At 36.0% G+C, this 27,620-nt stretch overlaps 1 protein-coding gene across 3 annotated transcripts in view; it reads left to right on the top strand.

Annotated features, from left to right (window-relative positions):
• The window catches only part of LAMP2 (lysosome associated membrane protein 2), a 40,869-nt gene extending 13,507 nt beyond the window's left edge, over positions 1–27,362 (top strand). The window contains exons 3-9 of one of the 3 annotated variants that reach the window (XM_019717660.3): positions 470–683; positions 4,268–4,426; positions 5,762–5,940; positions 6,726–6,848; positions 11,120–11,183; positions 11,744–11,908; positions 24,708–27,362. In XM_019717660.3, coding sequence (XP_019573219.3) covers positions 470–683; positions 4,268–4,426; positions 5,762–5,940; positions 6,726–6,848; positions 11,120–11,183; positions 11,744–11,908; positions 24,708–24,850 — 1,047 coding nt within the window. In that variant the 3' untranslated portion in view covers positions 24,851–27,362. Of the gene's footprint in view, positions 1–469; positions 684–4,267; positions 4,427–5,761; positions 5,941–6,725; positions 6,849–11,119; positions 11,184–11,743; positions 11,909–14,403; positions 16,807–21,829; positions 22,350–24,707 lie in introns of those variants that run through there. The other 2 variants (XM_019717661.3, XM_019717662.3) reach the window with 2 other exon arrangements.
• Positions 27,363–27,620: the final 258 nt, after the last annotated feature.

Here is a 27,620-nt window from a genome sequence, read left to right as displayed (position 1 = left end):
CTGGAATGGCAATCAGAGCTGTTGTGGTATTACCCTTGATGTCCTGAATGTCATCAAAATGTCGTCCTTTCAATATTTCCTTTATCTTTGGGTAAAGAAAGAAGTCATTGGGGGCCAGATCAGGTGAGTAGGGAGGGTGTTCCATACAGTTATTTGTTTAGTGGCCGAAACCTCCCTCACAAGACAGTGCCATGTGAGGTGGTGCAGTGTCATGATGCAAGAGCCATGAATTGTTGGAGAGAAGTTCAGGTTGTCTAACTGTTTCATGCAACCTTTCAGCACTTCCAAATAGTAAACTTGGTTAACTGTTTGTCCAGTTGGTACAAATTCATAATGAATAATCCATCTGACATCAAAATAGGTTAGCAACACCGTTGCAACAAGTTCGTGAACTTAATTGTTAGTCCTCGTATGTATACCACGTCTTCTTTATCTAATCACCTGCAAACCAAACTTCTTTTTCTTTTAGATAACTGTAAACATTTCAGACCTTGGCAATGCAACATACAGTGGAAGCGTCTGTGGGGATTATCAGAATGGTTCCAAAATTGCGGTGCAATTTGAATCTGGTTTTTCCTGGATTGTGAATTTTACAAAGGAAGTGTCTACTTATTCAATTGACAGCATTTCATTTACCTATGACACTAGTGATAACACAACATTCCCTGATGCTAAAGAGAAAGGTAACTTTAAGAATTGGATTTGTGTTATGTTCTCTTGCTCTTTATTAATAATAAGAAATGTAAATAATTTAAAAATCATCCTTATGTATGTCTGTCTTCCTAACTAGAGTAGAAAATTCATGTCTTTCTATCCTCCTCACCCCATATGCAGCATAGTGTTCGATACAGCAATGGTATTTGCTGTCATTGCATGAGTGCTTTACTTTGTACCAGATAGTACCCGAAGTGCATCACCAGCAGCATCTCACTTAATCTTTACCAGTAAGCCTGGGAAGTAAATATTATCCCGACTTTACAGGTAAAAAGAATGAGGCTTAATGAGATTAAATGACTTCCCCAAAGGTCACAGAAGCTACTCGTAAGTAGGTGAGCTAGTTTTGAGCTACAAAGTTCATGAACGTAACTATTACTATTTATTTCATTCCGTAGTGGGTACTCAACAAATGTTGAATCAATGAGCAAATCCTTTACTAATAATTATTTTAAATGTGTACAAGTTTAGTAACCTGAGACCAGCAGACTGTTTCATCTTCAAATCATTTTGCCATTTATTAGGTTGGTGCAAAAGTAATTGCGGTTTAGAAGGTTAAAAATAATTGCAAAGCTGCATTTACTTTTGCACCAACCTAATAGATAAGATTTTGACTGAAAAGTAAATGACAATTAATTAAAAGTAAAATGACTGAAGGTAACATTTGCTGCTATTATGAGATAGTTTCAGGTCAAAATGGACTTGTAAAAGCATTGGCAATTATGTCACTCTTGTAACTACTAGAAACTGAAATGTGTATTAAAATATTTTGAAGGCATGAATAATGGAGATTTCCATTCTGTTAGGCATATATTTCTCTCCTTTCTTCCCCCTCCATTGAGATTGAGTTAACATGGTGTTTGTGTTATAGTACCTTAGCATTTCTCACCGATTAGTATTTCATTCTGACTCCAGAAACAGGTAGGTGGGCTTCAGTTGCCTAGACCTGGGGGTAAATGACTCATTTGGATATATGGATATCAAAAGATCATATTTTAAAGACCCAGAAGTGAATGAGTTCATATAAAACTTGGGAGGTATCACAGACTGAGACTTAGAAATTAAATCCTAGTTTTCTTTTTACTAATCTCTTAGATTGAGAGGATAGCTAAAGCAAGTTTGTTATGGGATACCTTAGATATTTAGGTTTGTGCCCCACACTGTCTTTCAGAACGAGCATAAGATTTGCGTCTCACTTTCAAGGAGCTTAAAGACTAGTTGGAGAGACAAAGCGAAATTGTTTTCCCAAGTTGTATGGAAAAATCAGAAAGCATTGAGATCCGTGTGAACTTGTTGTTGTTTGTGTTTGCAGGGAGTGGGGGCACTGAGGGTTCATTAATGTTTTCTGATAATGTGAGGGAAGTTCTGGACCCTCTCTGTCAAAGTATAGAGTGAACTTTGTATATGGTACATAATCCCTGAGCCCATCTGTGCATGCCTGTGATTAAGAGGCCAGATTCAAAGTATTGTCACAAGGAGTCCTGATTAGGAACAGAGAGAAGGAGAGGTTAGCATGCATTGGAGGAGTGAAAAGCTGGGTATAGAAGTAGGACCTGAGCTGAAACTCAGCTAATGGTAGAATTTGAGGAAGCAGATAATTTTGAGCAGAGTATTTCCAGCAAGGGGAGGCATGATATGTGCAGCAGTAATTGGAGAGCGATCTGATTAAAATAGAGGCTGTGTGTGTAGCAGAAGGAAAATCAGTTTGGCTAGGTGGCAGTTGGTCTAAATTATAGGGGCCCTTGGAAACAAAGGCAAGACACTTAGCTTGATGGGGTAAGCACTGGGGGAACCATTTTAGGTTTTTAAGCATGAGAATGATATCACAAAAGTAGAGACAGTAGTTTATAAAGAATGTTCTGCAGGATTAATTTGGAAGTAAGGAGACTACAGGCAGAGACCAGTTTAGGAGGCTGTTATAAGTAATTAAGGGATGAGTGCCTGGACCAAGGAGGTAGCAGGGAAAGGAGGTGGGGTTTAATATGACAGATTTGGTAGACTCCTAAAATGTTAACACCTATCGCTGCCCCCTTTTATTTTAAAGAAGTCAGAGTGCAATTTTTTATTACTGGCATCTGTGTAATATTTGATTTGAAACTATTTAGAATTTAAAAGGGCTTCTTTAAATGGACTGTTAATGGTTTTTGAAATAATTTAGTATTTTATTTTTAGGCATCTGGTAATTGAAGTGACTTTGAAACTGTTTTCTTTTAAAAAATTTTTTCATGATTAAAATACAGAAAAGTACAGAGAATAATATAACAGACCCATCTGCACCCATTACTCAGAATTAGTAAATGCCTTTTTTTTTTTCCATATTTGCCTCATCTTTTAAAAGAAAACCTTACAGATACACATGAGGTTTCCTTTGTACCCACTCCCCAGAGCCATTTTCCTCCCTGCCTCCTGAGAGACAACCACTCTCATGAATTTGGAGTGTAGCCTTCCTGTCTATGTGTTTATATTTGACGAATAAATATGTCAATATTATACGTTCATAAGCAATACATAGTTTAAAATTGATACAGTTTTATAGTGCAACTCCAATATATCTACTTGTTTTTTACACTCATTTGTTTTTGAGGTCTATCTATGTACAATGAGTTCATGTATCTATCTGTTCACTTATATTAATAGTGAGAAACAGTTTTGGGAAAAAAATGTTCTAGTTCATTAGTTAAAAGAATTTTTCCTTTGGCCGTTAGGGGGTGCCAAGGCAGCATTAATTGGCTGCCTTGTGCTACACGTTGGAGAGGCACAAAAGGCAGCCTATATTAAGGACCTTGAATGCCCTCCTTCCTTGCTGCTTCTTCAAAAGAAGCTAAGTCATTTGGGTAGATAAGTGTGATCATAGTCTTTTGAAATTTTACTATAGTAATTGTAGTAAAAAGTCTACAGAATGGCTGTAACTTACTGCTTTTATATTCTGAGGATTTCATGAAATGGAATAGTCTTTAAATTCTATCCAGGAAGACGTTTCAAAAGCTCATTTTAGTTACTATAACTTACTTTGGATTAGTAGCACAAAAATAAAATCCTTGATTAATCCATCTCTCTTCTTTGTTTCGTCACGAAGTATTATTTAGGCTAGCCCCCCCCCCTTGCTTTTCACCTTAACTAGGTCATCAGCATTCTAACTGGTTTCCCTCTTAAATGACTTTCCTTAAAATTTTTCTCCCCTGCCTATCTTCTACAATTTTGCAGTCTTTCTTAAAATAAATTGTATGCATGTTATTTATTTCCGGCTTCAAAAACTGAAGCTGACCTTCCATTGCTAACAAAATAAAGCCCAACTAACCTATCCATAGATCGTATAAGATGCTTCAAAGTGTGTGACCACCTGCAACTCGTCTTCCCTTCCTAACCCCCATCACATCTTCTTACTCCCTGTTTCAGCCACGGCGAATTTGCCATTCCCTAAATATGCCATGTCCTTTGTCACTTAGGGGTTGGGGTGGGACAGGCAGACAAAAGAGAAGAGTCTAATGTATATTTATATTGTCACATTTTCCCTACCTTCTTGAAAACAGCTATTGTTAATCTTGTTTTACAGGACGGTTTACTGTTTATGACACTGTGGCATTTGAAATTCCATTGAATGACATCTTTAGATGCAATAGTATATCAACTTTAGAAAAGAATTGTGTAGTCCAACACTATTGGGATGTTCATGTACAAGCTTTTGTCCAAAATGGCACAGTGAGCACAAAAGGTGACTGCTTAAAGTATATATTTCTATACTTGGGTCTTAATTTAAGATTAGAGTATATCAGGTAGCTTTAGTTGAAGTCGTTACCTGCAAGCATTTATATATTAACTCTTTTGCTGTGACGTTTGGGTATGTTTTCCTGTGGTTTGCACTATCAACAACAAAGGTGTTTTGTATGCCATATTGTGTAACATTTTGTAATTTTTTTTTGTAAAAAGATAATTCTAATTTATCTATACTTAAATCTAATTGATGCCACTTAGTATGTTTTGAGTATTTTTTTTCTAAAATTCAATATAGCGGTAAATTTATTACCGTATAAGAACAGTTTCAAATAAAAATAATGTCGTTTATGTACAAAGCAGCTCAAAATGTTATTAAATGCATAAAATAGTCAAAATATCAACATTTTATTTTTTGTGGATTTTTGACACATTTTGGAAAAAAAACTTGAAATCAGTTAACACAGTGAAAGAGTTAAGACTTATAGTTTACACTGGACTGTGAAGTTTTTATAAATAATAGCAATTGTTACTCTTGTGGAACTTGCAGTTTTAAGTTTATGATGTACATGTTGTGAAATGGTCTTTTAAAATGCTCTACCCATAGTATTTTCAGCTGATGAAACCTAGTCTTTGAAGAGACTCTCAAATAGTATTTGATCATCAGCTCCTTAGCGATTGATGATCCAAGACAAAAGCATAGAATTTAGATTTCTGGATTCTAATCTTGAATTTTATAAAACATTTTTCAATTTTTATATGACTTTATGGAAATGTAATAGTTTCTCATTCACCAGTCCTGGGAAACTACCAACACTTCCTAAAAAGAGGTTGAAATGCCTGTGATTTGTTGTAGGGGTAACATGAATAAAAGGTCCATTTGTATTTAAATCCTTCGATGATTTGTAAACTTTTTTCTGGTAAACACTATCCTTTCTTACAGTTGTTGTATGTGGGAGAGAAGAGGGCAGGCCTAGGTTGGTGCAAAATGTTTTCAAACTTAAATCTCTGGTTTTCACATCAGAGGCAGGTAAAGTTCTTTGGGAATAAAGGGACTTAAAGGTCTGAAAAAAATGGATGTGTGGCCATGTGTGAGTAGATAAAGCATTTGGATGTGTCTGGAACCTGTCTGCTGTCTCATAACTCTTAGAGATTATCTGCATATGAAGCAGCAGTTTAAGAACTGTACCTCATTTAATTTAAAATATCCTGTCAAGGTATTCTCTTCCCCTAATGTAATCCTTTTGGACTTCTATTGTGAGAAATATTTTGCTCTTCCCTGACCTTAATGAATTAAGAAAATGTCTACTTTAGTTTATTTTGTCCTTTGTTTTAGAGTTTCTGTGTGATAAAGATAAAACTTCAACCACAGTGGTGCCCACTACTGTGCCATCTCCTACTACAACACCTACTCCAAAGGAAAAACCAGAGATTGGATCCTATTCGGTTAATAATGGCAATGGTACTTGTCTTCTGGCTACCATGGGGCTGCAACTGAACATAACTCAAGATAAGGTATAGTTGTCTATTTTTATGGATACATTCTATTTGCATCTCTTTTCAAATAATGTTTTCTACATTCAGCCCAAGAGTAGTGTTACTAGAATGATGCTGTTTTAATTGGAGATTTGATATTGACTCATTGAGTTTTGATTAGTTTGCAGTTACTATAACCCTGAAGAGTTAATGTTACTGTCAAGGTGTTGTTATTTTGGCCAGGAGGAAACAACAGTTTAAGGGACTCTTTGGGTTTAGATTCTATTTGCCATCAGTAGATCAGTGTATAATCAGTTGATAATTATTTTAGTCAGTTTAAATATAACTTCTTCACAGTTTTGTCTGAAACACACTTTAGGTTGATGTATAGAAACAGTGCAGCTGTTTCTCCAGCTATGTGATGACTCAAATCATATAGATATGCTCCAGTACAGGATGGCACTTCTGGTTGCAATGTTCCACTGAGGCTACAGAGGGTGTGCCAATGAGCAAATCCCATTTCCAGAGTCCCATGACTTAAACAAGCTAGACAGATGACTCTTATGCTTCATAAAATATGTGAATTTTCATTTGGTTCATTAGTTAGGAAGCTTTCCTCTTGTTTTTCTTTTTTGTAAAGTTGTCTGAGTCATAGTTTGAAGGCCTGTGCCAACTTTGTTTGAAAGTAAGACTCCATAAACTTAAGTATCCAGGCAAAAGGATTTTTTTGTTCTCCACTGAAGTTGGTCTTATTAGAATATAAGGTTTTGCTGTAGACATTTATGGTTAATCTGTACCTTTTTCCCCCTCTTCTTCCCTTAAAGGTTGCTTCAGTTATTAATATCAATCCCAATACAACTGACTTCACTGGCAGCTGCCATTCTCAAACTGCTCTACTTAGGCTGAACAGCAGCAACATTAAATATCTTGACTTTGTCTTTGCTGTGGTGAGTAATAGGTTTTTCTAACATTAGGTTCATTCTCTTAGAAACACATCTGAAAGTCTAAGTAGGTGGTGTGTGTGTGTGTGTGTGTGTGTGTGTGTGTGTGTGTGTGTTGTGGGGGGTTATTTAGCTCTATTTTCCATTTCAACACTGCTTAATTATAGAGTATAGTCCATTAATCCCTGTTAATCCCTCAAGGTCACTTCAGTGGTTTGTGGGCTGGGCTTTTATATTAATCATTACCAAAAGCGTCTATTCTGCTATTATATAGACCTTAAGGTAGGAGCAAGAATTAACCCACATCAAAAAAACTGTCTAACCTATCCATATATATAAAGTATATATATAAAAGATATAAAGTAATTTCCATAATATTTTTCTCTATTATTGGTTAGGAAACTCATGTTTGTCTACTATAATAATTTAGGTTTTTGGGGGGCTATACTATTTGTAATAGTATCAGTAATAATACTAACATTTTTTGAGTACTTGGTATGTACAAGGCTCTGTGTAAGTACTTTACATGCATTAATTCATTAAATCACGCCAGTTTATAATGGCAGCATTCAGGTTTTTGTTGTTCATGCTTGTATCAAGGGCTGAACCTTAAGCAGAAAGTTCCATGTTAAGTATACATTCTCTAATTCGTGCTAGCATAAATTAGTCATTGGGGACCTTTCTTTTCACCTTCTCAGAAGCAGTTATTAGCTCCACAGTTTTGTGGTTTTTTTTAAAGATTTTATTGGAGAAGGGAAACAGGACTTTATTGGCGAACAGTGTATACTTCCAGGACTTTTTTCCAAGTCAAGTTGTTGTCCTTTCAGTCTTAGTTGTGGAGGGCGCAGGTCAGCTCCAGGTTCAGTTGCCATTGCTAGTTGCAGGGGGCGCAGCCCACCATCCCTTGCGGGAGTCAAACCGGCAACCTTGTGGTTCAGAGGCCGCGCTCTAACCAACTGAGCCATCCGGGAGCTCAGCGGCAGCTCAGCTCAAGGTGCCATGTTCAATCTTAGTTGCAGGGGGCACTGTCCACCATCCCTTGTAGGACTCGAGGAATCGAACTGGCAACCTTGTAGTTGAGAGCCTGCGCTCCAACCAACTGAGCCATCTGGGAGCTCAGCGGCAGTTCAACTCAAGGTGCCATGTTCAATCTTAGTTGCAGGGGGCGGAGCCCACCATCCCTTGTGGGACTTGAGGAATTGAACCGGCAACCTTGTGGTTGAGAGCCCACTGGCCCATTTGGGAATCGAACCCGCAGCCTTCGGAGTCAGGAGCATGGAGCTCCAACTGCCTGAGCCACCGGGCCGGCCCCTCTCCACAGTTTTTTGAGGGATGTGCGTGTGTAGACATGCTATAGCAAATGGGAATAGAAAAGAGGGGATAGCTATCGGTGAGGGAAACTGTTGAACCACCAACAGTTCTCAAACTAAGAGTTACTGTATAAGTGGATAAAAAAACAGTTCTGCTTTTAAATCAAATTATTGTATGTAGGGATGGGGAAAGAGTCTCAACATCTGATATAGAAAAAGTTAGGTCTGTGTTACTTGTTTCATATACGAACTTGGTTTTTTGAGTCTATAGCATTTTTTCCTTATGGAATATATGCCAAGTAATTGAGGATTATAGTAAACAATTATGTTTTAGAAAGGTTTACAAAAATCTTCCCTTTTCTAACATTCAAATCATCCCTCTGTTATAGTACATGTGTCACCAGTGAATTACTATTAAAAATGTCTAGTTAAGCTTGTCCTTTCCAATGTGATGAGAGCAGGCCTTCCCAGAGATCTTTCTAGCTATGGTAAGATCCTTAAAGGACCATGATGTCTTCTGACTCTCATGGAGAAATATTTAACATTTAGTAATTGTGATATTTAATTTACCCAGCAGACTATTTTAAAATGTAATCCATAATAGTGACATTTTAACCATGCTACAGGCACTTTGAAAACTCAGGAAACACCTGCAATGTCACCAGGGTTCACTGGGGCCCATCTCACCTTCAACCCTGTCATGATAGATGTTTCTAAATAGAATTTATTGAATTTGAGTGTGTTATTTATAGAATGCTATGGTGGGATACAAAGAAGGCCTATATTCTTAAGGTGGCCACACTTTAGTGGTAAAGATAGAAATACACAAATTATTACCATTTTTGTGGAAGGCCTTGAATGTCATGCTAAGGCTTTTGAACTTGGTTCTGTGGGCCATAGAGTACTGAGGAAGGCGTATACAAAGTAGGATGAGTGCTAGACCAGAGGAAAATACAAGGTGCTGTGGGAGTATAGAGGAGGGAGAGGTTAATTCTGGCTGGCGGCGAGTGGAGAAGGTTTAATGGAAGAGATGATATTAAGCTAGAACTTCAAGGATGGGTCAGATTTGTACATAGGGGGAATAAGTGCAAAAGTGTGGGTTACCCCTGAATAAAGGAACACAATCAACACCAACCAGGAGAATGAAGCATGTTTAGTGAAAGATAAGTATGGAAAAGTAGTTGGGACAAATTGTGGAAAGCCTTGAACGCTGAGCCGAGACATATCCTAAGTGGAGGAGAGATGTGATGAGGTGATCAAGTCCTCCTTTATACTTCCTCCTGAAATTCCTCTGAGTCTATCACCTTGTTTTCATTCCCCACTGCCTTTACCCTGATTCCAGCCTGCATTACCTCTTACCTGGACTATTCAGCCTTGTAACTAGTCCCTCCACTTCCTCCATTCCCTCAGTGTTCTGCTAGTGTACTTGTGATGAGCTTAATCTGCTTGAAGCATAGCTGTTCCTCAGAAACCTTCAGTGGTTTTATTTTGCCATCATAACATCTAAGTTCCCTAGCAAAGTAGTTCTAGCCTCCCTCCCACAGACCATGCAATGTAATCTGCATATCCATCTTTGTTTCCTTCCTTCCCCCTGCATGAGTCTCGTGGTTCCCTCACCCTGTTTCCTGTGCACATCCAGTGAGGTAGGAGAGCACAGTACCATGTTTCCCCGAAAATAAGACCTAACCGGAAAATAAGCCCTAGCATGATTTTACAGGATGACATCCCCTGAACATAAGCCCTAATGTGTCTTTTGGACCAAAAATTAGTATAAGACCGGTCTTATTTTTGGGGAAACACAGTGGTAACCAGCACACAGGCTCTGCAACCAGACTTCCTGAGTTCAAATCCCAGTTCACTGACTACTAACCATATAGCCTCTGGGAAGTTACTTAATAATCTCTGTACTTCGATTACCCCATCTCAGAAAGGGGTGTTGTAATTATTTAATGATGCTTCATGTGTAATGTTTTAAGAACAGTGCTTGGCACTTAGTAAGTTCTCAGATGCTAGTGTGCTTGTGATTATGCTTATTTTCTACCTTTATTCATGCTGTTGCCTTCTCAAATACCCTTTTCTGCTTGTTTCCTAATTGAATCCTACCCAATTCAAATGGCCCATCCCTAAACTTCCATTACTTTTGCTCATTCCCTAGTTGGAAGTAATTTTCATTTTCATAACCCTATATATACTATGTTTTTTCCTATACATACATACATACCTACGATAAAGTTTAATTTATAAATTAGGCATGGTAAGATATTAACAATAATAATGAAAAAATAGAACAATTATAACAATATACCATAATAATAGTTATGTGAATGTGGTCTCTCAAAATACGTGGAATTTTCCATTTAATATTTTTGAACTCTGGTTGGCAGTGGATAACTGAAACTGCAGAAAGCGAAACCGCAGATAAGGGGGGTGCTGTTGTATTTAGCTTATCTTCTCTGGCAGATTGCAAACATGGTGGGGGCAGGATCCAAGTCTGGTTCATTTTGCTGGCTTCCTGGAGCACTTTGATATGTTACCTTGTACATACTAAGCACTGAAATAACTGGAATGACTGGCAGATGAGATGAGTGCTTCAGAAAGATAATAACAGTGAAGGAAAGATTGAGCTGGAGAGGCTGAAAAGCAGGGAGCTATTGTGATCCAGGTGAGAGGTGATGAGGGCTCAGCAAGTGATAGGAGGGATAAAATGGAGGCAATGAATTGTTGAGTATCTGAGAACCACATGACTATACCTCTGGTCCAAAAATTGGAAACCAAATGCAAAGGAAAAGGGTTCCTGTCACATTTTGAGTTCTCTTTACTTAGTTGCAGTTTATTCTGCTGGCCCAGGTCTAATCTAGAGTTTTATTTTTTGGGTGATAGTATTAGATTGCTTTCTTTCTGTAGATAGTAACTGTACCTGCAGACAATTGATATGTGTTGATTAACTGGAAGCTCTTTTTCAAACAGGAAAATGAAAACCGATTCTATTTGAAGGAAGTGAATGTCAGCATGTATTTGGTTAATGGCTCTGGTAAGCAAAGCATTGGCCTTGGGGAAAAGAGTGTGGGTTGTTACACGGAAGGAATAGAAACCATAATTGTCTTGTTACCAAATAGTGCCTTATTTAATGGGACAGAAGATTTCATGTGAAAATTGACTTTGACCACAACTTAAAAATCAGTAACTTAGAACTAGAACATTCTATCTTTTACAGTGTCTCGTATTTTCAAAGCATGGTGGTTAATAGTTAAGAGTGTGACTGAATTTTAGATTATAGAAACATCTATAGAAAGATAGGGAACAGTGACAGATGTTTACTAGAATTAGTAAGGTGATCACATTGTAAGGTATATAAATGTCGAATCAGTATATTGTTTACCTGAAACTAATATAACTAACATAATATTGTATCAAACTATACTTAATTTTTTTTTTTTAAAAAAAGGTAGGGAACCCCAGTGATCAGAAGAATTGTTTTTTGTAGGTAGACCCTGTACCCCAAGCTCCCATACTTCACTGAAAAATCCAAAGACTGCCCTACTTTTTATGTTGATAGGATAAGAAATTACTAACGTATTTTTTTCTTTAAAGTTTTCAGCATTGCAAATAACAATCTTACCTACTGGGATGCCCCCCTGGGAAGTTCTTATATGTGCAATAAAGAGCAGACGGTTTCAGTGTCTGGAGCATTTCAGATAAATACCTTTGATCTTAGGGTTCAGCCTTTCAATGTGGTAGAAGGAAAGTATTCTACAGGTAAGAATCAAGCAAGTTTTATTAATAATTTATGTTCTTACGTTGACCTTAACTTTGGGTCTTGGAAATTTAAGCATTGAAACAGAAATGTGAATTCACCACTCGACTCTGTTGTAGAGTTCTTATAGCCTTGACCAAGTTATATCACTCTATATTTGGCTCATTATTTTGCTCAAGCTAGATTTTTTTGTGATCTGAAAACTATTTGCAACAAAGTTCTTAAAGCTAACTTAAAAATGGATAGCAGCTTTTTCCCCGCCCAATAGAAGCTTTAAGTGAGCTTTACTTAACGTAGGAACACTCTCCCTAGGTTTTAGTTTGTGGGAAGGGTGGCATTTAGGAGCAGCAGCTTTGGGTATCTTGCATCTGCTTTCTTGAGGCCATCTGTTCACTGGAAACATTTTCATACTCGAATAAAAGCATTTTCTTCTTATTTTGTTGAGATAAAAGATTGTAGTAGCAAAACTTCAAATACCGTGAACTATATTTTGGCCAGCCAGAATGGTCTTGAGAATTTTAAAAGCATGTGAATGAGGTTTTTTGCATATCTACTCGGGCTTGATGGTAGTGTTTATCAGATTTTTAATGCAAACTTTGTGAAGTGCTCATTACAGTGTGTTTATACAAATATGAAAGATGCATTTGAGATTACAAGATTAAAATTTACATGAAGAAAAAAGTGCATAAAATTTCTTAATTGACTTGTCCTTTTAAGCTGATTATTTAGAATTGGGGTTTGTGGATTGCAGTTCTGCTGAGCACAGCTATCCCAGTCATCTACAGCATTTTTAACAAGTAATTCCATGGTTTAGAAGGAAATGTGGAAGCTGTGTTTAAAAGTGAATGTGCTAGGGTGGCCAGTTAGCTCACTTGGTTAGAACGCGGTGCTGGTAGCAACAAGGTTGCTGGTTCGATCCCCACATGGGCCACTGAGCTGCGCCCTAGGAAGGAAGGAGGGAGGGAGGGAGGGAGGGAGGGAGGGAGGGAGGGAGGGAGGGAGGGAGGAAGGAAGGGTGAATGCAGTGAGCCATTGAAGTATTTTTGCAGTAGTGCTGAATACCTAGCCTGACTTGGTTAGGCCAAAATGGTAGGCTCTTCAACCTACCATTCTTGTGACTAGAGAGGTTAATCACACTTCAAAATTTTTTTCAAAAACTCATTTTCCCTTTTGTCTGTTTTTCTTTTTACGTCAATTTTTTTGATCCTTTTATAGTTTTATTTTTGAGTGTTTATCTAGCTCCCCTACATTGTTACTCTAAATTTAGGTTCAGATTTGTGTTTAAAATTTAAAATCATTTCAACCCTGTTTAGTCAGCTGTAATAGAGATTAGCTCTGTCCTTTGTCTAATTTGAAACTGTGTTTTTTTATGTTCATAGAATTAAAAATGTCACCCAAAGGAACATACAATATTTAATATTGATAATGAATGCATAATCTATTTGTGGAGCTAGGTTCTTGACTGTGGGTATCTATAAATACAACACATTGGTAATACTTCAGGAGGGGGAAATAGACTTGCAGTAAGGTAAAAGAGTGTTGATTGGATTTTACTGGATCAGACTACTCCCTAGACATAGAAAAAATAGCCTGTGGGCTGTCTGTCCTGACCAGATTGATAAGTGTAATAAACACACACAAATTAGTAAGAAGTCCTAGTTTCTTGACTTTTGTAGCCACTAAAATCATGTACTCTAAGTTAGGGATCTGCATAATTTTTCTGTAAAGGCCCAGACAGTAAGTTAGGTTTGGAGGCCACGTGGTCTCTGTCACAACTATTCAATTCTGCTATTGTAGCAGGAAAACAGCCATAGTCAATAAACAAATGAATGACTGTGTTCCAATAAAACTTTATTTGTGAACAGTGAAATTTGAATTTCTTATGATCCTCATGTCTCACAAAATATTCTTTTGTTTTTTTCCAACCATTTAAAAATGTTTAAAAGCCACTTTTAGCTCTTGGGCCAGATTTGGCCCACAGGCTATGTATAACTTGCCCATCTCTGTTCTAAAGGATTCCAGAGCAAGCCTGGTCATTCTAATCTCATGATTAAACCTTCCTGATCTGGTCCCAAAAGACATTCACTCTACCACTAAGATGCTAATTTGGCTATGTGAAATGGACTATATTAGCTGTCTTCATTTTTGATAAAGTAATATTACTATTTTGGAAAGGACTTGAAATATAAACAAAGAAACACACACACGTATGTGTTTACTTATAGATATAATTATATATGTATTCATATCTATATATATATATATAGATATGAATATCTATATATACACACACAAATGGAAGGACAAATATGTTTTAGGTTTTTAATTCTAGAACAATCCATAATTTTCTGTAGTTTTATCATTAAATATACATGTCTTAATTACTTAAAGTTGAACTTGTAAGAGCATTTCTGACTTTTGAATCAACATCTTTTACTGTTGGACATTCTTTTTTGATTATACTCATTATTTGTTACACAATTTTTCTCACCTACAGCCCAGGAGTGTTCGCTGGATGATGACACCATTCTAATACCAATTATAGTTGGTGCTGGTCTTTCAGGCTTGATTATCGTTATAGTGATTGCTTACCTAATTGGCAGAAGAAAAAGTTATGCTGGATATCAGACTCTGTAATACTAATCCATATGTGATCTCTGTTACAAAATAATAAAGCAAGTACAAGTTCCAACATGCAATACTGTTCAATTTAAGGTATATTTAGTTGTAGTTCTGATCATAGAACTAGTAATATGGGGGATTTTATGCTTAAATAAATACAAACACTCCAAAAACTATAAATTACAAATTAGTCACATGATTTTGATTTCCCCAACCAAAGGATTTAAAACTATTATTTCTATAGCGAAAGGCATGTGCAAAATCACCTGGATTATAGGTTGTATTTTACTGTCTTGAAATAGTGTTTCATTGTTTTCTTTAGCTATTCTGACTACAAATATACAGTTTAGGAAAAACAGTTTTAAAAAGAGATTTTTTTTCCTGCATGTAGTTAAATTGAGACAACACATTATACAGTGGATTTGTACTTGCTCCTTTTGCATTTTTTTCTGTGATTTTGTTTGCAGGTTAATTTAGCTGCTTTGACATTGCTGCGTATTTGACCTATGAGAGATATGCCAGTAGATTTGGACAGAGTTTAGTATTTTTATGTTCTTAGCAATGAATGCTGTTTGAATACATTTTTATGTAATGTGACTATAATAACAAAAGATTCAAAAGCTTTTTAAATTTTAGAAGAAGTGTTAAGGTTATTGTTTAATCCTTTTTTAAAGAACTGGATATTTCAGTCTTTTAAATTGCAAGTTATAAGACTATTCCAACTGGGCATTTCAGTCCATTTTCTAGGTGCTTTAGAGATAATTGCTAGGCAGTGCCAATTTTGGACATTAGTCCTTTGTACTTATAAATTGGCCTTTACATGCAGTGCTAAAGTTAATGTAGACTTCTCTTTAGCCTTCCAATATCCTTGGTGGTGGTACTGTGTTTTATTCCTTTCTTGTCTTTTCCTTGAAGAAGAAATGTCAGTATGTCCTAGAACCTAGATAAGGAAGTGCATTTACACTTATAAAGTAACTCGTACCTAACACAAAAGTCTTGGTCTTCTTAGTCCATTAAAAAGTTGGTCTTTGTTCCAGCTTACATTGATTGCTATAACATTTACTAATTTGGCTTTCCCATTTAAATGGTTTTATGCAAATCAAAACCTAGATTATTATTGTTCATTATGGTAGAATCATTATTAATTCATGTATTTTGTGTTCAGTTTTGTCATCTGGGGAGATGTACCAATTGTCCATTTACCTTGCACCACCTAATGTTTATATGAGAAAGCAAAACATTTCAACTTGATAGTTAACACATCGAGTATTCTTGCTGTTTCTAGGATTTTTTTTATTGGAATGGCTGAGCAAATATTAAAAATTTGTTAATATGCAGCCATATATCGAAGGTTCCTGAGATTTTTTGGGTGGGAGATTATAAGATATCTGTAGAAAATGAGATATCTGGGTTTGAAAATATGATATTGAATTAATTTGGTAATCTAGCTACACACACACACACACACACACACACACACGAGCAATTGCATCTTAGCATGTGTATGTCTGTAACTCGTTCGAGTTACAGTGGAGTGCTAAATATTTTCTCCCACTTAAATTTGCTCTCTGTTTAGAGTAGCCTGAAAGTCTTACTGGCTCAGAATTAGATTCTTCACCAGCCCCTCTCTTAAAGCTACATTGAGCTGTATTACCATTTTAAGGCACTTTTGAAAGACTAAATATAAATCTGATTTTTAAAAATTATTTTTATTTAAATAATGTCTTAATGCAAGACTGTTAACCTTAGAAGAATGGATAATGCTTATAAGAATGTAGGCCTTAGATATTTCTCATGAGTCAAAACAAAGCAGCTTTTAAAAAAAAATTGGAAGCACAAGTGGGTGGCACTGGTTTATCGCTATTAATGTTTCTACAATTAGATTATATACCTGATTCATATTAAAATACCTCTAATCAGCACTGTTTTCTAGAAAATTTGACTTCATTGAATATTTCTGTATTTTACATGGGCCAGTTTTATATATGGTTATTGACATTATCATTTCCTAAAGGCACATGTTTTTTTACCTTTCGTAGTTTCATTTGCTGTACTGGGTTTACACCTTGATGGTCTAATACTCTATATGGTTCTGGGTGTTCTCATGTTTTATCATTTGTATTAAGAAACTGGTCCATGTAAATACTTCTCATGTTTTTTTCCTCAAATGTTTAAACCACTAGTTGATGTATGGTATTCTTTAGATATTTGCTTGTCCATTTGCTCAACATATTGCTTTTAAAACAAACAATAAAGATTCTTTTATTTCTTAAGGAAATTTGCTCACATTTTTTTCCCATTGGTTAAAGTCAAGATTTTGTACACCACAATAATGGCAATTGCTTCCAAAAGGAAAAATTTTTCAAGTGCTTAGAAGTAGAACTAAATTATTTCCAAACTGTTCTGTTGTATTACTACTATCTGGAAGAGTGCTTTCATGCTGGGATGGCTACAGAATAAGAATCACTTGGGAAGCTTGTTATAAAAATTCAGATTCCAGCCTCCATCCCTAGAGGATTTAATTTAGCAGGTCAGGGATGAGGCATGCGTGTGTGTGTTTTTGTGAGTGTGTGTGTGTGTGTGTGTGTGTGTGTGTGTGTGTGTGTGTAAGCTCCCCAGCTGAATATGGTAGCCAATTGGGGAACCAGTGATCAAAAATATTTATAAAAGCTTCAGATTATTTCATTGTGAACCTTGTTCAACTCCTTAATTGAGGCTGATATTTAATATCTATACATAGCAGCTGTACATTGCAGCCAAATAATCCAAGCTATTGATCCGAACCAAAATAGGATTGTGTGTAATCTCTCTCTCTTAGATACCCTAAAATACTTGAACTTTAGTATATCACGCACAAAAACTTTAGCAATCTGGCTGGTAAATTTCCTCTGGATTACCCAGTTAAGCCATGTGACTGCCATTAATCATTACAACTCCCATCTCTGCTACTAACTTCCATGTGACTTGGGCCAAGCTCCTTAACTTCTGGAGTCTCAGCTTCTTCATCTAGGGGCTGAGGGCTTTAAAATCCTGTTGCTCTATTTTTTTTTTTTGAGTGGTAGTTTCCATTTCAGTGAAGATTTGAGTAATTTTAGAAGGATCTGATAAGAAGTTCCTTGTTAGGTATCAAGTACATACTTTACATACAGTGTAAAAAAGCACCATCTGAAGTTTCCTTGTATTCTTTAGGAGGAATTCTCACAAGATTCTGATATTTTAAGATTATAGCATTTCATCTCTCTTTAAGTAGATAATGTTAAATTGGGCTCATCTCTCTTCCACCCATCTCCTTATCTTTTACCTTGGTAGCTAACTTTCTTCATCAATAATTGCCATATCTTGTTTTTGAAAATAGTATAGACATGTTTGGGTGATACTGAGTAGCTTCAAGTATCTTCAAGATTCATGTATACTTCAGTTTGATTATAGATCTCAAAGGCATATAACAAATAAGGTGTCACAAAAGAATGTGATTCTTTTTTTTAATTAAATTTATTGGGGTGACAATTGTTAGTAAAATTACATAGATTTCAGGTGTACAATTCTGTATTACATCATCTATAAATCCCATTGTGTGTTCATCACCCAGAGTCAGTTCTCCTTCCAAGAATGTGATTCTTAATGCTGATTTTTCCAAAGAGAAATTTGACACAATTGGTTTTTAAGGGTAATTTTTGTTTTATGTTTTGTAATAAATGTATATCTCAGCTTTCAAATTCATGCTGAAAATTGTATTTGAAAGATTTCTGAACTAACAGAATTGAAGATAGCAGTATTTTTAATCTACATAAAACTTTTCGTTGAAATTTCAATGTCTATGACTTTTTTATCTTTAAAAATCTTCACTGCTTCTGTGACTATTAAACTCTTTAGTGAATAACTTTTCAAGTGTACGTTAGGCAAATAGATCAGATCAAAATGACTTCTTACAGAATGAGGTTTTTTTCTTCAGGATGTGATCCTATTAATATTACTGCTTTACCAAAATTTCTTTCCATTACCTACAGAATTCTTAAAGGCAGAATTCATAAAATCAGTAGTTATTATAAATTAATACTTCACATGCTAATTGAGAGCATTTTAAGTAAGTGACAACATCTAGAAAGATCCTTGTATTAGTGGAATTGCCTTTTTGCTCTACTCTGGGGATATTTGTCTTACATGAAAGCCTTATTGGCGGTATTTATGAAAGTCATTTCAGTACTAGGTCAAATACCCAATTTGGGAAAGAATCCATTACCAGAATAAGAAATTAATCTAATGATTTTTTAAAAAAATCAAGTTATATTAAATCCAAGGTATAATACTTTATGGTACATGGCCCCTAATAGTTTATCTGCTGGGTGGTATACTTTGGGAAATTGAAGGTGAGGAGCTAACTGGGTACTCTATATATACATACATATATATTTCTTTCCAGTATATATATAAATTTTATTGGGGAACAGTGTGTTTCTCCAGGCAGTTGTCCTTCAAACTAGTTGTGGAGGATGCAGCTCAGCTCGAAGTCCAGTCGCCGTTTTCAATCTTTAGTTGCAGGGGGTGCAGCCCACCATCCCATGCAGGAATTAAACCATCAACCTTGTTGAGAGCTCACGCTCTAACCAACTGAGTCATCCGGCTGCCCCTCGGGAAGCTCAGCGGCAGCTTGTTGTCCTCAATCTAGTTGTGGAGGGTGCAGCTCAGGGCCCATGTGGGAATTGAACCGGCAACCCTGTTGTTCAGAGCTCACGCTCTAACCAACTGAGCCATCCGGCCGCCTCCCTAACTGGGTATTCTTAACATCATATATTCACAAGTCACATCTGGCAACCTCAGATACCTGGATTTTTAACAGAACCGAGAAGCAAATAAAAAAGATCACTGAGCCATCGATGTCATAAAGTCCATAAACTTCAGGACTACATCTTGTTCTGAGTTGTTGCTCCAGAGGCTAGAATGGCACATTTCTTAAATGCAAGCACAATCAGAAAAAATTCTTATTTTTGGCACAATTCTAATAAGCTTAATTATCTGATTTATCCATCCTTGGTAGGTTGCAAGCCAGGAGGAAAACTAGGGCAATAAGAGGCAAGGAAATAGAAAATAGTGAGAAGTGGTGATTCAGCATCCTAGCCTTCTTCACTCTGCAAACGGATCTCCATCTGCACCATTCATCCTTTCCTCCTCTCCAGTCTCAGTAGGTTTTGTTTTCCTAGTTAGTGCTCTTGGAATCCTACCTCCTAGGAGACCTTGTACCATTCAGCATCTTCAACCTGTCAGATGCTAATGGCTCTTTCCCTCATCCTCTAAATACATTTAAGTCTCTTCCACCCTGAAGATAGCCTTTCTTGACCCTATGTCCCACTTGTAATTACCTCCCTATGGCCTTCTAAACTTCTTGAAAATGAAGAGTATGTTCCCCATCCCAAGTTCTTGAGCTCCTACTGGTCACTTCCCATTCACTCCTAAACCTACAGCAATTTGACTCATAACCCCCACCCTCCATATTGCTAGATCCAATGGGCATTTCTCAGACTTTTCTAATATTTTACACTATTCTCCCATGCTACTTGAAACTGTTTTTCCTTGGCTTCTGTAGCACCATTTTCTACCTGCCTTTTCTACTTTTTCCTTCTCCCTCAAATATTGATGTTCCCAAGGGTTTTGTGTCTGGTCCTCTTTTTATTACTTGCCCTCACTGAGAAATATCTTTGTCTATGGTTTTTACTACTTAGGTTCCTCAACCAGTTGGTTGGGACACAGGTATCTTAAACTCAGCAGATCTCTGAATGTCCCCCTCTTCCACATATCCCTCTCCACCCTCCCCACACATGCCAAAAAAACCCCAAAAAATCCCTCATACAAAAACGACTACAAATAAAACTGAAATGCATATATTCTTCCTCTTATATTCCTATCATGATGAATGGCACTGGCATCTACATAATCATTCAAGCATGGAATTGGAAACCATTCAGTTATCTTCTACCACACCCCCAACATCCATTTGGTCAATTCTGCCTTCTAAGTGGATCTCTAGTCTTGCCTTATGCATCTGCACTTTGTTAACCCATTTCAGAACCATACTGTGTTTCCCCGAAAATAAGACCTAGCTGGAAATCAGCTCTAATGTGTCTTTTGGAGCAAAAATTAATATAAGACCCGGTATTATATTACATTATACCAGGTCTTGTAGTAAAATAAGACCGGGTCTTATATTAATTTTTGCTCCAAAAGACGCATTAGAGCTGATTGTTCAGGTAGGTCTTATTTTTAGGGAAACGGTATTATTGGACATGTGGGCGCTAGCAATACCACCAGTCTTACATCTGGCATAACTTCTGAAACAAATACCCTGCTTAAAATCTTGCTACACTGTTTTTTTGTTTTTTTGTTTTTTGCCATCAGTATAAGGCCAAACTACCTACAGCATACAATGCCTTTGTGAGCTGGTCCTAGTACCCTTCTCCTGCTGCTTTTCCACCCAAGAGTACCTCTTGGTCCATTGTTCTAGCTATTTGAACCTACTTGCATTTCCCCTGTGCCATATTTTCCTACCCTCCTTATTTTTGTGCTGTTTCCTATATCTGGAATTCCTTTTCCCCATTACCTGTATGGTTAATTCCTACTCATCCTTAAAAACCCAGCTCCAGTGTCAGTTCTTTCAAAGTATGTCTTGTATAACATGACTGAGTTGAGTGCACCTCTGAAATATGCCTCTTTGTCTGTTGCCTGCCCCTATTATAGCCCATTTTGAAATTACAACTGCCAATTTTCTTGTCTGATTCTCACACTAGACTGAACATCTTGAGACAAACAGTTATGCCATCAAGGCCAGTTTTTATCTTTCCCCACTACTAGGTGACCCCAGCTTGCTATGCATTGTGTACTTAGGTCTGCACTGTATAGCTCATTTGGTTCATTTCATTAATACTTCACATTTGCAATGTTCCAGGCACTGTGCTTCTGTAACATAACAGTTTGCCTCTGGAAGCTCACAGCCTGATCATCAAGGAAAGGCTAATTATATTTATCCATTATCTTCTGCTTAAGAAATCTGGGAATTATGTGATCATTTTATATATCTTTTATCCAAAATGACTGCATTTGGGGGGTTTACTTAAAAGTGTATGGTTTGATTATTTGGAAAATCACTTTTGTGGAATATCTCATTTGCTGGTAATGAATGTCAATGACTTGTTACCTTGGTGTAAAAAACAAATATGTATATTGGGAAGTCCTGCCATTTTAACTTAAAATGTACAGAGTTGAAATTTTGTCGCTGTTTCTGTTCTCAATTGTCCTTTCTCCACATCTAGCTCAAGACTGCAGTGCAGATGATGACAACTTCCTTGTGCCCATAGCGGTGGGAGCAGCCTTGGCAGGAGTACTTATTGTAGTGTTGCTGTCTTACTTTATTGGTCTCAAGCGCCATCATGCTGGATATGAGCAATTTTAGAACCTGCAGTCTGATTGGTTATATAAAAATACATGCACATAACAGGATTTTCTTGTCTTAGTTTTGAAACACTTTGCTTCTTAAACATGATGTGTTGAAACTATTCTTAAATCAGTCCCAGCATTTTGAGATAAATTTTTATTAATAAAAACTGTTCTCTTTGATCAACTTAAAATAAAAAAATGTTGCGTTTACTGGTCCTGAAGACAAACTTGTTAAAGAAAACATTGGTGTGCAATGTATTAAGTTCTATCTTAAGAAGCCTTGGCCAAAATTGATCCTAACCTAAGATGCCTTAAACTTATTAATATGGCAATTATACAAATAAAATATGTAGCTGTCTCTTAATGGAATTAATAAATATTATTTCACTACTGGTATTCTGTTTCAATGTATAAGAACTATCCTGATTTAAATTCATCACAATGCCTTTGCATATAGTTCCATTAAATAAATATTGATGTGGCATAAATGCCCATCAGATATGCTCAAACTTGGTTTTCAGTTGAATGTCCTCAGGACCATCAGCATTTTTTAGGTTATTTTTTTGCTGATTTCTTTGAGTTAAGGATAAAGCCAGTATCTCAGGCTTGTGATTGTTTTCCCTAGGTACATAACAGACCCAAAAGGCCACAACAGAACGTAAACTGGCTTCAGAATTTGTTTTTAAAAAATTGTTTCTTTTTCAGCAATAGAGACTGAAATGATTCAAGCATATTTAACCACTTTTTTTTCTTGTGTTATTCTCTTCTTTGGATGCCTAATTAGCATTGAAAGATAGAAATATTCTATGAACTAATTAGGGCAGAATGTGTTGTGTTTTTCTACCTCATCTTGATCTCTAGAGCATTAAAATGTATTTAGTGTTGTCATCAGGTCGGTACTCATGAAATGTAAGCTAATAGCGATCTCAGAAGGGATGCAGTGAAGTATAGCAACTGGGCTCTTGCTTCTTCAAGACAGCCCTTGTGGGCCAGATCATAGATGAGGGGGTAGAGAGTAGCTGTTGGCATTAAAATGTGCTAGATAATCAGTCCGTATTGAAGCATACTCCTTGTTATACATGCAGCACAGTTATTGAATGTATAGATAGATAAGAAGGAAGCTTAATCGGTAGACTTGAGAAGACTTTTACATTGAAATGATTATTTTATTAAATATATATATATATATATATATATATATATATATATATATATATATTATGGGCTTGTTCAGAATTTGAAAAGAACTTAAGAACTTAATTGTTCAGAATTTCTGTAACTCACTGATTACAGAATTTTGGTACCCAGTTATCAGTCTCTGAAGGCTTTCAGTAAAATACAGTAAAGCCTTTCAACACAGGCTGCTGTAATTACCGAAATTCATATACTTAGAACCATAGCAGCTGGCTTTCTTTTTTTATGAATGACAAAAGTGCAAGAGGAAGAAAAGATAAAATTAGAGGAAAATACATTATTACTTAATTATAAATCACACCAAATATCACATTTTGTTAATTGCATTAGGCTTATACTGGAAAGGACCTTAAAGATTATTTACTCTAACCCAAAGCTTTACAGAAAGGGAAGTGACTTCACCAAGGTTACATACCTAGTGGGCAACAAAACCATTATTAGCATTTTGATAAAAATTGTCCTAATGAAATCTAGTCACTCAATTATAAAACTCATTTAACCTTGAAATTATGAGATCAGAATGTGGCAGTATGAGCTTCTGTACTAACTACTTTCAATAAATAACACATGATCTCAATTTTGTTTAAGTATTTTTTAAAGTACTGAATATTGGCTTTTGCAATAATAATGTACTGAAACATTCCTATTTTTATCTCTATTTGCTACTTGAAAACCTAAACCTCCTTGGATAGGATCACAAACATGGGAGGAGAATAGAAGGGAATGAACACTTGTTGACCATCTGATTTGTATCCGATGCTTTAGAAATACAATTGTATTTAATCCTCAAGTACATTATAATATAGATATTATTACCCCCTTTTACAGATGAGGAAAGTGAAGCCCAGTTTATATAACGACCAAGGTCCGTTAGCTAGTAACTGATGGAGTCAAGATGCAAACTCAGTTCTGTCTGAATCCAGAGTTAAAAATCAATGTTGCAAACATTGCCTTCCTGGTGCTCCAGTGGAATGGACTGCAATGTATATTGGATTCTGCTATTATTCTTCCAGGCTACTGCTCAGCTAAAAATAATTATGTATAACCCAATGGTTAACCTATTGCCTGTGTGAAAAAATTATACTGCATTTTCTTGATCTTAAGTTCTTTTCAATCAACTTAAATTTTATTACTCATACAGAATTCTTATTTGTATTTTAATAGTAGTTGTGGCAAGGGAAAAAGGGAGTGTGGAAATACGCAGGCAATGGTCTTAAGTGTAGATGATAGTTCTTTCCCCCAGTGACATTTAAACATAAAAAAATACCCATATTAGGTAAGCACAATTCTGTGTTTTGGACCTTTTCCCTTTCTTCCCTTAACTTCTGCTTTTTGCACTGAGGAATTTGGTGTGATTTGAGATGAAGTGATAATGAGAGCTGTAAGAGGATCGGTTGCTTAGAAATATTTCGGTAGATATAGAGAAAATAAGAAAATCCGGGTAATGCTCTAAAAAACTAACCTATGTATACTTTCAAAATGCTTGTTTCTTGTTGCTTGTTTCTGCTTAATAGCATTCCTTACTAATTTTCTTGCTTTCTGTTTATTCTTTTCTAACAGCTGAAGAATGTTCTGGTGACTCTGACCTCAGCTTTCTTATTCCTGTTGCAGTGGGTGTGGCCTTGGGCTTCCTTATAATTGTTGTCTTTATCTCTTATATGATTGGAAGAAGGAAAAGTCGTACTGGATATCAGTCTGTGTAGTCAATTAAATTTAGTGAGTGCTTCTTGTTATCTGCCATCAGGTTTCCATTGGCTAAAAGCCAGGAAATGCTGCGCAATCGATTGTTTGATATGCAGACTAACCTCAGTGAATTGCTAGCTAACTTGGGCATGAGTAGCACTTACTTAAGAAAAAATGTATTAGGACCAGTTTCTTTTGTTTTTCTATTTTCCTTCCTTTGTTAAAGTGTAATTGAAAAAAATTGTGGCTTAGAATATGTTTTTTAGTAATAATTTTAAGCCTTTGGATCCAATTATGAAAGTATTTCTACTTGAAGTATAATTTTATGTTGCAATTACTTGTATTTTGCTACTTTGTTTGATATTTGCAAAATTAAAGCTGTTATGGAGGCAAACATAAAATTTGGTTCATAATAAGACTTACTTTCCTAACCTCCTGATCAGGATTATTTAAATCTGTGTTTTTCTGTTAGTTAAAAAAAGAAGGAAAGAAATGGCTTCATGATACTGTGTTTAATAGCAAAAGTCTGGCTGTTTCCTTCATTACTGTGAGTGGCTACTATATCTTAACAAAGATGTATTTTTTTCCCTCTGGAGTTTGGAATATTTTGATTATCTCAGACTTGACAGGATGAAGTAAGATCTTCAGCTTTTTCAAAAGGTATTGATATAGAGTAGGTAGGTTATGGTTTTTTAGGGTTATGATTTACAATGTGTTTTTTCCCCCTTAGAGCCTTAACTTGTACAGAAAGTTAATTCATCCTCCATTAAAAAACAAAACAAAACTTCTATACTTTGTGTACCTCCTGCACTCTCCCATTCCCTATATGAATAAGTTCTAACTGATATTTTTAAGTATTGATTTCTTTCTTCTCAAAGCTTCTAGTGGGCCCTGAAGTGTCATCTGTCAGATGGCTGCCTAGCCAAAACTGGACTATGATTATTTGTGTTGATCTCAATATAGACATATCCTGGTAGAGACCTATATATAGTCTAGTGGCTCTGGCTTTTGGAGTAAGGTACTAGAGACCACTCATCCCAGTATCTTATTGGTTGGCTAGGCTGTTGAATTGCCCTTTGATTTGGAAGTACAGTGTTGTATTTCTCTAGGGCTCAAATGGCTGCTTTGTACACCTGTTATTAGCATAAAGCAGATGTTTATTATATCAAGCAATTTTATCCCCATATAACTAAAAACAAAAGTTTCCAAATATCTACCTTCACTTCAAAAATGTTCCATAGGATTAAGTTAGTTTGTTATTAAATGCAAGGATCAAGTCCCCATCTACCTCTCAGCACAATGCAGATGTTCACCACTGTATTGTTGCCATCAACTGATGCCAGAAGTCTTTGCCAATAACTGGAACTAGAACATTTTGTTAAAAAGAAAGAAAATTTATCAACTATTTCACCTATATATGCATCTCAAAAGCACATATTCCAAATGAGTAGAAAGTCAGGTTGCTCAATTACTTCTCCCTTAGAACACTCTAGTTCTGACTTGCAGATTCAAGCTCTCCTCTATTTGCTAAGTGTATAAAAAATGTTTTCTTTTTAAATGTTCTCCTGTGAAAACAATTGCTTGTTTATTATTTGGTCAAAATGATGGCACCATAAAGAACAGTGGCTTCATTTCAATAAATATTTTTGAGGTGATTGTCTAGAAGCTAGATTATTTATATCAGTTGTGACCTTGCTAAGTATATGAATTAGAAATTGAGATGCATTAAAAATTACAGATTCATTTAAAAGTCTTCTACCTTTTAAGTATGAGACTAATATCACATTCTTCATTAGGTATCATGGCATTATCTTAGATAATTAGCAAATGTGTGCTTAATCTTCTTTGAGAATTAAGATTAAAATACAAAATACTAACAGAGGGTTAAAACAAACACTGCTTCAACTCCACTAAAATACAGGAAGCCCCAAATTTATGAAGTGAGTGTTCAATTAGCTTTGCCCACTGAATTCATTTTTATGTTAGTACAACAGTGGATCAGACAGTAGGACTTTGAGCTCATGAATAAAGACAATTGTTTTTTACCTAAGCTTTGAAAGAACTGATGCTTGCTGCTAACTAAAGTTTTGGATATATCAATTTAATGAACTAAGTAATACCTGCAAAATAAAGCATACTGTGGTACTCCTGTTTGATCTGATCTGATATGTGTGATTTTTAGATCAATGGATTAAAAGTAATAAAGATCATACAATCCATATCACCATGGGTAATTTCATTTTTATTCCATGTGCTCAGCCTTAAGAGCTTGGATTGATTTGTATAATCTAAGTTCCTCAAATTCTAGTCTCTTGAATTGTCAATAGGAATCGTATGATCTCATAGGTCTGCAAATTAACCAAGTGTGTTATGAAGGCATTAGAACCATAAGTTCAGACACTTCAAATATGTGGGGGCCTATCTGTTCATGAAAATTCCAAGAAAACATTGTGAATAAAATATGGAGATCTAACAAATGTAAGAGCTTCTTAATAAATGTACGAGCTTCTTAATAAATGTACTTTTAGCATACATCTGTCTGTCTGCATTAATGAACTGTACTCACTGAAGTTCATGCCATTCTGAGCAAGATACACCTCAGCAATATTGCAGGGCACAGGAGGAGCTATCCATTTTCTGAAAATTCCATCATATTCCTTACAAAGTTTGATGCTCAGTTGTTATATGATTGGATTAAATGACAACACTCCATTTTACATAGGGGGGGATTTTTGGTGGCAGAAGGAATTAAACAGTGGATCTCTCTATAGTTTCTGAGTACTAGGATTT

Source organism: Rhinolophus sinicus, chromosome 18 (genome assembly GCF_057876585.1).
Source record: "Rhinolophus sinicus isolate RSI-liver-muscle chromosome 18, RSI-T2T, whole genome shotgun sequence".
NCBI lineage: Eukaryota > Metazoa > Chordata > Mammalia > Chiroptera > Rhinolophidae > Rhinolophus > Rhinolophus sinicus.
This window is presented reverse-complemented; position numbering and strand designations above follow the sequence as displayed.